The sequence below is a fragment of the Chaetodon auriga genome, chromosome 8 (assembly GCF_051107435.1).
Source record: "Chaetodon auriga isolate fChaAug3 chromosome 8, fChaAug3.hap1, whole genome shotgun sequence".
Classification (NCBI taxonomy): domain Eukaryota; kingdom Metazoa; phylum Chordata; class Actinopteri; order Chaetodontiformes; family Chaetodontidae; genus Chaetodon; species Chaetodon auriga.
Window position 1 is genome coordinate 10,784,082 of NC_135081.1, and position 14,941 is coordinate 10,799,022.

Sequence of the window (14,941 nt, forward strand, 5' to 3'; positions counted from 1 at the left end):
TACTATCAAGGTCTGTTTTGTGTTTCTGTCATCATGTCTTTCTTGAATTATTAAGAGAGGAAGCCAAAGAGGCTACCATTCTTTATTTTTGGCGAGGGTGTGCGTGTGCATATGCTCGTGTGTCCACTTACAGTACAGTAATGTGAGCCTGTTGGCACCTGGCGTGTGTGTGGGTATGTGCCTGTGTGATGCCTTTGCACCTCGATGAGCTCTTGTGTGTACGTGCTGTTTGTGTGTATGCACATGTGGTGATCGAGAAATCACCGCCGCACCTACAACACGTCTGTCTCCTACAAGAATCACTATTTCAAATTTTCCAGGCAATTAGGTGATTGAGAGAGCAAACCGGTTTCGTAATTAGACATGATTTAGAGCAGAAGAAAAATACATGAAGCACACCCTGTCCTTTCCCCTCATCAGGGACGAATGTTGGCATATTTTGGAAATGCTGTAAAGGACGCCTTCATGTAAGCCCAACCATTCAGTCCACTACAGAAAGTCTCTTTTTCCCTGCCAGGGACTGCACATGTAAAGTAACACTTTGCGTGAAATCCAGCCTCCTGTCTGAGCTTGTGCTTTAAACTGTGATATTTCATCATATGACCTAGAAAGTAATTCCAAATAGTTTGGAAATAGAATAAAAGTAAAATTATTCTACATCTGTTCATAATTTAAAACATAATAGCTAAAAGTTCTGAACCTTGAGACCATAGCTGTAAATTTTCACATTACTCCCACATTCCTCCTCTTCTTTTTAGACGGCACTAAATGTCATTGCCATGGATGTATTATGGGACTTGACAATACACAAAGTGCACTTTATTTACTGATGACTCATCAACAGTGTGGCGAGGATTTGTCTACCACTGCACCAGCTCTGCTCATTAGCCCCTCTTAATAAAGCTGTGATGCTGTATAGATTAGTGTTTCTTCGCTGGTTTGGTGCACAGCTTCTTCAAAACAGAAAAACAATGTGTCCTTGCAGCCCCAGATGCGAGGCACGGTGGCATGATGGGGAACTCTGACACAAGCCAACGATTTCTATCTTCCCTTTGCAGACTGTTCCACCTGAGTGCTAATTAGAATAAGAAAAACTAGCTATATTCACAGCTCAAAAGCAAAACAGCAATTATTTCATAAACAAATATTGCTCTTCACAATCTGGCAGGAATATATTTTTCAAAGCCCTTTAATCATACTGAGACCTTCAGAAGTCATCTTGAGGCTCCCGACCCTCAGATTGTGAATCACTGATATGGAGAATGCGAAATCCATTACTAGTCTACACCCCTGACCTTCACTCCTCTCTTTTCTCCCCTGTCTTACAGCGGTACAGTGCAGTAACCCATCTACGCCTGCTCATGGCCGTATTTCCCGTGTTGATGGAACAACTTTCTCCCACTCCATCGTGTATTCTTGTATGGAGGGATATTTCCTCACTGGCTCGCCCACACGCCAGTGTTTGGCAAATGGCACATGGTCTGGCACGGCTCCAAACTGCACAAGTGAGTTTTCATATATGCAGAAACATGAAGCGATATTGGAGTCATGTCTACTGGTCTTGTGGACACGCTTAAAAGGCTACTGCGCTGCACAGTTCCTACATGATGAAATGAAGGAAGAGCAATGCATTGTCTATTCACTGTCAAAGGAAATCATGAAATGATAAGTGTCTGACCAGTGGGATGTGGTCAGGCACTGTTCCAATTATACCAGTGCTTTGAACAGAGAAACGCAACAGAGTACAATTCATTGTTCCTTGGTTGATCACATCCAGCTAAGCTACACTTACACAAGCATTGGCAGGCACAGAATTGGTTATTGTTGCTTTCAGAAATAGAACAGAGAGATAAAGGAAATAGGACGAGGAAGATTGGGCACTCCCCTGCGTGTCATGGATGCACCCAAATTGAAGTTAGTGTTTTCCTGGTAGTGAGCCGCCGCTAACCAATTACACATGGCCAGGCGTGTCAGTCACAATAAATGTTGTGCTGTTAGTACAGTAAACAGAATCAGCCACTGTTTTTGTGCTCTGTGTGACGCTGTGTGGACAAATTAAACATTTCATAAATACTGTAAAGCAGATAAACCCCTCTGAAAAGAATGAAGACAGATGGGACTGAAAACGATTTCACTCCCTATTTCTGCCAAACGGAGGCTTGGGTGTAAGATTTCAAATAGCGCATAAATCTGTTTGAGCCTCTCTCCCTGCAAAGCGTCAAAACTGTCAGGCAGTTTTTTATTGTCTGGATCTCAGCAAATGAGCCTTGCAGTAATTAAGAAGTATGCCAATCTATATTCAATTTGCACCAGGATGACTATCAAACAAAATTACACATTGTTCTTCTCTCTGAAAATCACCATATTCTCTATTCCTCATTCTTTTTGCTGTTATTGAATCACAAGAAAAGATAAATGGTATGGGCATAATTTTCAATTTTTGAATGAAATGAGTCTCCGGAGAGGTGTACTCAGGGAGGGAGGGGGAAGGAGAGAGATCGGAAATTGGATTGAATAATAATAATCAAACATGCAGAAACGCAAAATAGCTTTCTTGTTTCTTTTCCCCACTTTCAAGCCTGCTCATCAGCAACGTTATTACCGTTATCCTCCTGTATGCTATCACTTCACATTAAATTTTAGTGGTCAGTTCAGGGACATCAACACTTAAGATGCTAAGATTGGCTCAGTGTGCCTTCATTAAGGAGGCAATCATTTTCACGGTTCATGGGTAATCGATCATGTAGGTTACCAGATCAAAGTCACACAACACTCTCAAGGGGAGAGAGAAAAGTTCTTCTTTTATTTTTTTCTCATTGCCCTTGATGGTTGATAAATGAAATTTATAGAGCATGTTAAGGAATTAGGGAATTAGTAGAAGTGCATTTGGAAAGAGGCTTGCTCAGTGAACTGTGAAGTAAAAACCATAAAACACTTTCTGAAATAAACAGTAAACACAGATTATTCAGCGAGACAATTTACCATGTAACATGCTGTGATCATATTGATTTATATCCACCATTTTTGGTCTTCCTCCTCCAGTTTTTCCTCTCTCCCCTGGTTTAAAGGCTGACACAGTGGTGTTGGATTTCTCCTGGATGTTGGGGTTAAAGGACAGGGGGCAAAATTCCTGTTCTTACTCTTAAACATCATTTAAATGAACAAAGCAGTACCCTGAATCATCGTGATGTCGTAGTAAGTCTGATTAAAACTGAAACTGGAATAAGTCTGTTTCCCACACTGCAGATCCTGTCCTGTGGTTAAGCTGTAAGTGTTCCAATGCAGTGACAAAAAAAAAGGAAACAAGTTCCTCGGCATGGTTAAAAAATGCAGATACAGTAAGGGATTAAGAGAGATCTGATGACTGACCGGCTGCATATAAATGTGGGTTTTACTGGGTTACTGCAGTGCATGTACATGTGCATGAACTCCTTTGATTTCCTGGCTTAACCTTATTTCTCCCAGTAACCCAGTTTTCTTGGGAGCAAGTAAATGTTACTGAATGAAAAAGCTGCAGAGTTAAGTTGAGCTGTTGAAGTCAACAGCCTGCAGCTTTTCGGCGTTGTGCTGTCTGACTGGGTTTTTCACTGCTGCAAAGAGACAGACACGTGTAAATATTTACATTAATGTACACACACACTGTTTCTACCCTTTTCTCTCTTCTAGTGAGACCACTTTCCACTTCCTCACAAGATGTTTCTGAGTGAAACCGATTGAAATTTTTATGAGCTGTCTTTTGTTCCTGTCAGCTACATCTGGCTTACGTGTGAAGAGACGTAGCGCGCTTAAGTCAAGATAATGTGTTTCAGTGTAATTTTGGTGGCTCGGAGTCAAAATGAACTGATGACCTACAATGTGGCAAACACACTCATGAGCAGTCACTCAAAAATGCGCATATATATATAAATACCACATACACTTAGCTACAGAGACAGTAGGTCAGCTGTTATTTCCCATCATCATCATAATTCAAGATTCTAATGCTAAAAAACATATGGCAGGTTATTCCGATCTCCTGGTTTTTGGTTCTCGCGCCCAACAATGAATTATAGCTTTTTAGTGAAACAGAGAGAGTTTTGTCGTTGATGCAGATTTTGTCATGCCATTGTTATTACCAGGTTCATATGCTAACCTTACAAAATCTGTCTCTCTGATGTGAGATTTCCCTCTCCAGCAAAGTGGCAGATGGCCGATGGTTTTTTTTCACTGCTGCCAACAGTGGTGCTAATTTCAGACCCTGATTATTACATCTTTATATGTAGTTAGACATTTGTGAAATGTGTATATGCTCATTACAGTGTTTGAAATCCACTTTAATCATTCAGGGTGGTCTTTGATTGTAGGAAATATAGATCTATATATAGATCTGTCCCACTCTGTTATTATTTTTATTCAAGATATTTCAGTCCTGGCTGGCAGACTGTATCCAGCAGGCATTCATTGTGCTCTGACTTTTCCTTTAATGCCACCAGCAGGTCAAAGTTTTCATGTACCCTGTGAAGTATCTCAACAACTGTCGAATGGATAGGCACTGAGTATTACAGACATTCATGGTTCCCAGAGGATGAATGCTGACTTTGGTGATCCACTGCTTTTTAATTCTCCAGCACCACCGTGAGGTTGATGTGTAGTTTTGGTTAAAATGTCTCAAATGTTGAATGGATTTCCACTAAGTTTGGTTCACACTTTCATGTCTCCCTCAGGATAAATTTTAGTAACTTTGTGGACCCCCTGACTTGTCATCTAGTACCGCCATTGGGTTACAGTTTTATATCTTCATACTCTGGTTTATGACACTTGCAAAAGCTAATTACATTGCATCAATTTCAGCAGCGCTCTGTGCAAATGAGCAAATGTTAGCATGCTAATTCTAACCTCCTAAGAAGGTGAACATGGTAAACTTAATACCTGCAAACCTCAGAAACTTATACAAATGAACAGTGGAGCTGCTGTTTTTCTGGATAAAAAGCGCTATAATGTTTACGTTTGCGGTTGTTTTAATATTCAGGAGTTTATGATGTACGTGGAGAAAATGTTTCATTATCCAGTTACATGGAATCTCTTAGAATCTATAATTAGGCCGTAATTGCTGCTTGACAATCAAGAGAGGAGTGTGTATCAACATGAGGCTCACATGAACTGAATTACTTATGTGGTGGAAAATAATTCATTGTCGTAAGGAACTGTAAAAACACGTTTGTCAAGCTTGGATTTGGCTTATTTTGCTTGGTTCATACTTGTGGAGACGTCCCTATAAAATGAAATTTAATGAATATGAACTGTGCAGAAAGTTTTTTTTTACATTGTGGGAATAGCTTTTTCTGTTTACATGCCATCATTTTAGCTTTTCTTGGTCATAACACACCTCATTCACTTTTAAATAATTGAAGTTGTGCATAGAAAAATGCAACAAACTCAAATAGTGAGTCAGCCTGCTTTGTATGTTTTTATAAAGGATAAAGTTATACTCTCATACAGATAATTTCAGTACAACAATATAAAGTATAGTGCATCATGACATTATTATTAATAAAAATAATTCTGCTAATAATAATAGCCTATGTAAAATGTATAATAAGGTGTATGAATATATAAATAATATTTATATTATACAATAATTGCAATAAGTATTCCTAGCACAAATAGTAATAATAGAATAATATTATAAATAGTACGATAAAAATAGTTAATAAAATAGCGAGTAGTGAGTAATACAATAGTATAAGAAGTATAAAAATAAAATTATGGTGTAATAAATCCTAAATAGATACAGTATGCATGTATAAAAATACAAAAACGTTGTGCAGTTATACTTCATATATGGAGAGTTCTGTTCTGTTTTTCGGATCTTTTTGCAAAAAATAAAAACCCAATTCCACAATATAAAAGAATTTCTGCACATTTTCATGTACTTTAAATTGTATACAATTCTTTATGACAGTGACTTATTTTCCACCACATAAGTAATTCAGTTTTATTCAGTATAACTTTTAACTTTAACTGTACTTACTTGTTTGCAAGCCAGTCTTGACCCTTCCAATCACCGGCAACGTTGACGTACAATCCGGCAGCCAGCCAGATATCTGCATTTCTGTATTATGCAAAAACAAAACTCCCAGTGATGTAAATAACAGCTGTAATTTCCACAAACATTGCTGGTCATTTGGTTATATGGAATAATATGTCCTATAATTACATTCATTAGCAAAGCAAGAGTTGCTCTTCTCCCTTAATGTTCTCATATTGCTGCCTGAAGGTTGGAATGATGGATGTACAGATCGACTGATGTAAACAGGAAACCAGAATTACACCAAGTAACAGGGATATTATTTCTAAATAGAAAGGTTGTTGTTGAGATTCTCAGCAAGTCACCCTCTGCATAATAGATGCCACTCTAGGCATGAGTGGAAAAATATGTTCTTGTTTGATTTGGGTGTACTGACCCAAAAAAAGGAGTTCACTACCCACAAGGCCTGTAAAGTCCAAAAAATTAGATGAGGCTGACAGGTTAGTTTATTTATCACACAAACAATTTCCATAAAAGGCAGGCAGCAGTGCATATATGCACAGACATCAAATACATCACTGCCAACTGCACTCCAACTCAGCCATCCATAGTATGGAATTCCTCCAAGTAAACAGAAAACACACATAACAAATAGCTGTTTAACCTGTGCCATCCATCAGATAAACATCAAGGCAGTGCAGTTAACCTCTTATTTCTTTGGATTTTCTTGCAGGGCATTGTCTTACCTGCTGTTGTTTTGTGCTGTTATTGAAAATGGAAACATCCAGGATTAGATTCATTGTTGGAGCAAGCAGGAAAGTTGTGCCATCAATTCAGAGCCTCAGTTGGTGTCAAAGTGAGGACCACGACTAACAGCTCTCAGATGTATTCTGTCAGGACGCAAAGTTAGTCTCACCCGGCCATGATAAATATGTCCAAGTGCTGAAGGTCCTGGCAGCAACTGAAAATAAACAAGCAGGAATTAATTTAAGGGAGGAGGCATTAGCAGGGACAGCCATATGCATCAAACTGGCTTCTTACGTTAAGGTGAACAAGTTGGGAAAGAGTTTTGTAATAAGTAGGCACAAATTAGGGTTGTAAGATGAAACGAGGGCTATGAAAAAGCAATCAAATACAGGCTGGCAACTTCCAGTTTCATCAGAGATAGCACTAGGTTAAGACCTGACATGAACATGTAGTGGGCCAACACTCAGCCATCTGTTTACTTTGGAGGAACTGTGCCATGAGAAGAAGCCAAGAACAGTCATGTGAAAAGAAGAGAGATAAGAAAAATCACCGGGGTAAGGAAGCTCCCCAACATTATTTTTTTTTTTCTAAATATATTTTCATCATGACGTGTCCTGTTCACGTCATGTGGGGTGGACTGAAGAGGAAAGCAATTAGCAATCACTGATGACCACCACACAATAAACACCTATTTGGTGGCAAACTTACAGTGTTTCTTGTAGCTGTAACTTCATGCTGTCACAGTGTGCTTCTGTTCAGCAAGTCATCGCTGTACTAAGTTTATACATTTTCGTCATGCACAGCTGTATTTGGCACGGCTGTTCAAAACTTTTGAATACTTTTGACGTGGCTGAGAAGATAATTATTAAGGCTGAGAGGATAATTATTAATCATCACCCACCCAGTACAGTACCCTGTGCCTATACTGTAGCATATGAAGAAAAATAACAAGTGCATGGCTGAGCCCTGATGGAAGAAGTGAACAAATTCAATATTAGGAAACTAACAACACCTTAAGAGAATACTAAAAACAGAAATATAATGGAGAAAAATCTCACCACTCTCTGAAGAAAGAGTGCTGCGTAGACAATAATCCTGTTACATCAGACACTCTGCATTAATGTTTTACTTTTAATACACTGTTCAGTGTATTTCATATTGCATTTGCTTTAATCACTGTTCAAAAACACCATTAAGGATGATTTCTGATGCAAGCTCCCTATGTTTGACCGCCAATGACAGTCATCACCTGCAGCGACCCTGGTATTCCAGCGAACGGGCTTAGATTTGGCGATGACATCACAGTGGGCCAGAATGTGACGTTCACATGCCAGCCGGGGTATGTGATAATAGGAGGGGACAACACTGTCGCAAGGACCTGCACCAGCAATGGCACCTGGAGTGGCACCATGCCAGCATGCCAAGGTAAGTACCACCCTCAAGTGAACACACTCACATCCTCTGCACTGCACACGTGCCGCAGTAGACAGTCAACCTTGATAACCATCAGACCGTGCTGTAACAACCTTGGCACGGCAGCACATTGTCACATACAATATAACGTACATGCTTACACCCTGAGATCTAATGAGATTAGCAAGCAAGGTGACACAGAGCTTCCTATGTGGTCAGATAGCGTCATATTCAGTGTGCTGATAACCAAAGCGCCAACGATATATAAGGCCGGCTGTCTACGAGACAGACGCACACATGCAGATACATACATTTGTGTGCATGTCTATGCACAGACAAGTGTTCATCTTGTGGCTGGTTTCTAATGTAGTTTAAGTCTTGTGTCAAATATTTGTATACTTTATTTAGTCAACCTCAACCTTTTTTTTTTTTTTTTTTCAAAAAAAATCTGGACATTTTAGTTTTAGTCAAAGACAACCAGAACAATTTTAGTCAATGACAGCTGTTAACATTTTAGGCATCAGATTATTTCAAACATTTTAGGTGATATAGATTTTATTTTATCATCATCTGATGAAAAAGGTTGATGGTTGAATGATTAAGAATGTAGCTTTGTCTGATCTCGTGGTCGGATGGCATCAATTTAAGGAATGCATTGAGATTTATTGTGATGCCATATCAGATCAAGTTCATTTTGATTATAATGTGAAGGACAAATAAACATTTTTATGTCAAAATACAGCAGTTAGTAAGTTAGCTTTATGATTGGGTTTTTTTTTTGATAATTTTGGTAGTTTTTATTTTTCAAATTGCATTTTTAGTTTTAGCATGTTGACAAAGTCACAGCTAGTGTTTAGTGGCAGTTTTCTTTAAATTTCGCACCCGTATAAACACATATATGTCCAGAACATCCCTATATTACAAGTTCCCAAGGGACAGCATCGCTCAGCAGGCTTTTTTTTTTCTACATCTGTAGAGCCCTTGATCTAGGACACTGTAATTTCACCCAAACCTGCATCTAGAGTTGCACCTGTGGTGGCACAGAGCCAAGGCTAAAAGTTCCTCTGACTCTTCATGATGGATGACTCACAAGTCCTCTTCATCACAACAAGGATCCCTCTAATTGTACTCCTACTAGTTAATCACTCTCTCTGAAAGTGTGTGGACACTCTATAGGCCTGATTAACATCAAAGTTAAAAAAATCCACCAAGAGGACTTAGTTGTTGTACGCCCATCAGCACTACATCACTCTATGATTTATGATGCTCGGGTGGAGGCATAGATTAGCATGTCTGTCATTGACACCTAAAAGAAAGTATCACGGACGAGATTAACTTGTGCCGCAAACAGATCAAAAGTACACCAGGAAAGGGAAGAGCCCACGAGGCAAATGGTGGCTTATTGTTGCTAAGGAACTGTTCTCATGCTGCTGTCTCAGTCGCCGAGAAAGAAGCTGCCGTTATGTTTGCCTTGAGAAATGAGAAGGAGCAAAGGAAATGTAAGAGAAAAAGAGGCAGAGTGTGAGAGAACGACATGCACAAACAGAACAACAGGTAGGAGACACGAGCTACAGAGAGGAAAGAGTTCAGCGAAATCCAACACACGGACACATTCCTTGAGAGGGAATGAGTATCAGGGAATGTAAAAGCATGAAGCCTGTTGATTTTTGTTCTACTTATGTAATGGCTGTTTTGGTTTCTAGATATACTCCGTGTTATAAAATGCTGTTGTAGACCCAGAAGTAGTTGTCACCTTTCCTTAGCTCAGCTCGTAGGGAACTATGGTTTGAAGCCACACACTTCTTGCCCTCTTCAGGCTCCCTAGAACCTCGCCTAGAAGTCTTCAACATCCAAACTGACACTGATTTCTAATATTTCATGGGCATGTTTCATTATTAACGTGCCCTGTTCCGTGGTATGTTGAAGTTGTTGGATAAATCGATGGTCGCACAACCCAAGGCAGTTTAAATGGAGAGAGAGAGAGACAGGCAGAGAAGTGTGGGTGTATGTGTGCACGCATGTGTGTATAAAACTGTGTGAAGCTCCTAACCTCCGAGCTCTAATCCTTGACAGCTACCGCAGCAGCTCAGGCGCTCGGCCCCGATGCTGCCACGCTTGATGGTGGTGGTGTGGAGAGGAGCGAAACCCTAGAGCTTAGCCTTCCTCATCACACGCTAACACACGTATAGATTCACAAAGAGGGCATGCGGCTGCACAAGTGTCTCTCATGCATGCGTAGACACAGATGCTTACATATCTTCAGCTCGTACTGGCCTGTATACATTAGTCAGTGAGCCACAGGGTCCCTCCTCTCACCCTGGCCGCTGCTCTCACTTTTCCAGTAGTGCTCACTCCTCTCATGGGGTAAAATGAATAAAAGAAAGTCAAGAGTGAGGAGTGAGGAGCTGGTGCTCTATATTAATTTTGTGATTCCTCAGTGTGGTTGTGGTATAAAGAAGAATTACAGATGTTTGATGCTTTATTTTCTCCTTGTCATTGCTCACTTCCTCTCCCTTGGTCTCTTTCTAAGACTATCTAGGACAGAACAGCTCACTGGTAATTATGGCTTTTTTATCTTCTCTCTCACTGACAGCCTACGCACAGAAAGGTCTTGGAAAAGGACTGAGAAAATATCTATTTTCCTTTTATGCATGTGAAACTGAAAACAATGCCTCTTCCAGCGAGATCAGTCGCCTTTTTTTTTTTTGCATGATTGAGTTCAAGTTGAAGGTATAGCAGTTCAGTCAGGATGAGCTGTTTGAAATGTGTCATGATGCAGGGCATCTGTCACCTTGTCATAGATTTGGATGATGTGCTGCGGGGATTATGCACCAGTATTCCACCGAGAGAGGGGTAAAAAAGATGGAGAGAGGGAAGCGAGAAAAGGAAAGACAGAGAGCGAGAATTTTGAGACCGAGAGAGACAAAGAGCTTTTACCTGTGCCAACTGTGCATAATTTTGCACTTAATGTGTGTGCGTCAGTGCTAGCCATGCTGTTTGTGTGTGTGGTGTGCATACACACGCTGCCGGTGACACATCCTAAGCCTCGCCCGGCAAGGATTCAGTTTGAATCCCAGGTTTGGCGTGTTCAGCTAAGAGGCACTAATGCTGCTTAGATCTACTTAGGAAAATGGGGACACTCTTCACTTCCCATTCAGTTCTGCTTGCCACCCATGCCTCCTTTATTTATTTATTTATTTTATTTAAAGAATTTTCTGATGCAGTGCTTATGGGATTAGAAGGCCTACTCCAGTAATCAGCGTAATTTGCCTACTTGCACACGTGCATTCACACATCCTCCCTCTGTCTCTTGCTCTCTTTTGTCTCTCTTTCTTCTCTCACACAGACACACTGTAGGGACGCACATACACAACCAAACACACTGTCTACTTGATAGCATCCAGCTGGGCATTTTAGAGAGGTATTTCAAAATGAAGTGCTTTTTTTTTTCTAGCACTCTAAAGCAACAACATGGAAATCCCAAATTGAAGGCACTCTTTACTAATTCATTAACATCAAAGAGAAACAATTTCAAGTGAACTTGTTTCTCCTTGAGAACCTGAGAAACAAAATAGCATTATCAAACAAAACATTAAAAAACAGATTGCGACATCAGTATGGTTTTGCCTTTAGCTTTTATTCAGTATTCATCATGGCCTAAATATCTTTCCAAATATAGCATGCGTCTAAAGCATGTATACTGTACAGTACTGCAGCATGTCTATATGGAAATCTTTTTGGATCTGCTGCCAACCAAGAACAAAAGATGGTTCCACCTTAGAGAGAATGTGTGAATATCCCACAGTGGTTTGCTCCACATTTACTGTAATTCACTGTGCAGAAAAAGAAAAACGAAGTAAACTTTATGAGGCACGAAAGTTGTCCGTCATGCCCTCACCTTACATTAACACTCCCACAATCAGAATTTAGAAGCCCCCTCATTTTCCAATTTGAAATGTCATATAGTGTGAAAACTGTCTTCAAACAGCTGGCCAGAAGGTTGCTTTCTGAATTTTGTCAATAAAATAAATAGAACTTGAGCTAGCTTCTAAGAAAGGGAGCTACAAGCAAATAATCATGAATCAGTGTCCACTTTTCCAACTAGTTTCGATTTCATGCTGAGATGCTATGTCCAAATTAGGTGCCTTCATTCTCTAAAGGCATCATAGTTTTTGTACAATTTATTTTGACAGCACATTTTAATCAATGGTTAAAGTCTTGTTCTGGTTATCAGTCATGGTGTTGTAGTTAAGTACCTGTGTAGGAATCTATATTCAAATTCAATGCTACCAACTGCAATTCAGTCATTTATTGTACACTGATTTTCTAACCAGTCAAAGGCAACAGCAGGTAATTTGATTGATCTTTCCAACAGGGGCTAAGTGAAATCACCTGTAGTCTTTTCTCAGCATGATCAGCATGATGCCTTCTGTCATGCAATATGCAAAGTTGCTTTGATGTAGTGAGTAATTGTGCTCTTAGTATGTGCGGCAGGAACGTTGGTGGTTTGGACGTGAGGAGTGGAGCTGAGGCGACGAAAAGAAAGGCAATTGGCTTGATGTGTACCGGCAGGCAGGTGGAAAGAAGGAAGTCATGGAAATGTCCAAGGGCCAGGTGGTCTCAAATCTGACTAGTCCAACTTGCCTTTGCTAAGTCTTTGTCTTTCCAATGGTGCCCATAAATGCAGCGGGTGCATGTGTCTGTATTCATGGTCCTGCCCAGAGCAGAGATATCCATAGAGTCTGACTTCACGTGGCAACATCTGTATATATTTGTCATGTATTTAGTAAGCGAAAATGACTGTGTTGTTGCGCTGCCAAAACACTAAACCTTAACTTGAGAGCCATGGTGTTAACATGACAGTTTAAGTAACCGGATTTGTAAACTAAACATCTGATCTTAACAGACGGTTGCAAGGCTTGGATATAGCCTTGCTTCAATTTGCAGATCTTTGTTCAAGTGTTTCGGCATGCATGAGTATGTCTGAAAGAACGAGAGACTTGGGGAAATCATGGGTGTTGAGGGAGGATAGTAATGGTATAAAACAACTGCTATAATTTATTCACATCCCTAAAACCCATATCCCATCTGCGTCCCCACGGGTTCATCTCCAAGTGTGTCAGAACAAACTCCGAGCTTTATTATGCATTAATTTATTACATTTGTTGAGCAGAAAGTTTATGGCTTACACAGACACAAGATGTCCCCTCATTTCTTGCAGAAATTATTCAGTATTCTCTAAACAGAAACAGTACAAAAATCCTGCATAGTCACAGTCAAAACATACACCATTTCTCTGGGCTAAAGACCTAGTTTTCACTCAGTCGTAATCCGCGTTGTGCAGAATGGTGAACTTGTGCCTCCCCTATTGCCTCTTGATTGCACTGAAGCATGAGGTGTAATGATAGATTTGACGAAATATCGATGTAGAAGAAGAAGAAGCTAACTTCAATCCTGGTGTGTCTTCCTGCGACATTTTATCTCTCTGGATATAAATGGGAAGATAAAACCTCTTGAGAATGGCAATTTATTGGGTAGAAAGTGGGTTTATTACAGTGTTAATACATTTTAACACCACTACTCCCTCTTATCATCGCCAGCTCTATATTTCAGATTTTTCATTAGAAATGCAAAGACCCAGGATATAGCCATATCCCTGTAAATCCACATAAATCATAGTAATTATCTCCAAGCTTTAACATTGTGTGTTATCCTTGACTTACATCCAATAGCTCAGTGGTTCAATTGTATAAAGATGGAAGAAAGCGGCCGTGTTTTCCGGAGGATTCTTTATGATCCGTCAGTCCTTGTGTCCAGAGCTGTACAACCAAATATTCTCAACCCCACCGAATTGAAGTCATAAAGTTTTGCTGCCTTAATTCATATTTTGACTTTGACAAGTATTGATTCTCAGGTAGAGCCGATATTTTAGCTGGGACTCCATACACTCTCACTCCATACCCTCTGTGTACAGTGGCCAAGGATTTTTAAATTCCACCCTCAAAACCAGCTCTGTCATGTTTTTGCTGCAACAACATGGAGTTCAGTATGGATTAAACCTTGAACATTAGGAACATCATTACGGGCTGCCAGTGTACTATTTCTTTATATTGTAGAGTTGAAATATTTCAGATTTTAAAATGTCTTTGGATGACTTTTATATAATCCAGTGTTGTTGGATTTGCCTTGATGCATTGGTCGACACCTTTTTCAGCTGTAAATTCTGAATTTGGAAATTTTACTCTTGCTCTTGGCTAAGACCTGATTTGCTCCGACGTCTGTCTTGTTTTGGTCTCAGCCCCACAGTCTTGACACAAACCTGACTGTCTTGAGGTTACCTGTTGCAGCTGTTCTGTGCATCGATTGTACTCAGATATGCTTTTCTTTCCTGTGTGTGTCCTCACTTTTCCCACAGTGGTGACGTGTCCTACACCCACACCTGTACCAAACGGCCTCCTAGAGGGCTCAGTGTTGGAGTGGGGTACCAGCGTGAGCTACAGCTGCCTACCTGGCTACGAGCTGTCCTTCCCTGCTGTGCTCACCTGCACAGGGAATGGGACATGGAGCGGAGACCTGCCTCAGTGCTTGCGTGAGTCACCATTTCTTACTTTCTGGATAATTATAATGAGGTTAATTATATAGAGGTCTCTAAGAGGAAGTCACCTTATGTTCAGGCTGAAATGGTCTCGGTGACATTTCTGTTGCCGTTTGATACATGGTTATTTGCACAGTGGGCTGAATTGGATTTTTCTCCTGACATCCCTTTTTAAACAT

At 40.2% G+C, this 14,941-nt stretch overlaps 1 protein-coding gene across 5 annotated transcripts in view; it reads left to right on the forward strand.

Annotated features, from left to right (window-relative positions):
• LOC143324561 (CUB and sushi domain-containing protein 3-like) overlaps positions 1–14,941 on the forward strand; it is a 223,280-nt gene that overhangs the window by 186,650 nt on the left and 21,689 nt on the right. For all 5 annotated transcript variants that reach the window (XM_076737169.1, XM_076737171.1, XM_076737170.1 and 2 more), the window contains 3 exons: positions 1,329–1,505; positions 7,997–8,179; positions 14,583–14,756. In XM_076737169.1, the coding sequence (XP_076593284.1) occupies positions 1,329–1,505; positions 7,997–8,179; positions 14,583–14,756 (534 nt within the window). The remainder of the gene's footprint in view (positions 1–1,328; positions 1,506–7,996; positions 8,180–14,582; positions 14,757–14,941) is intronic.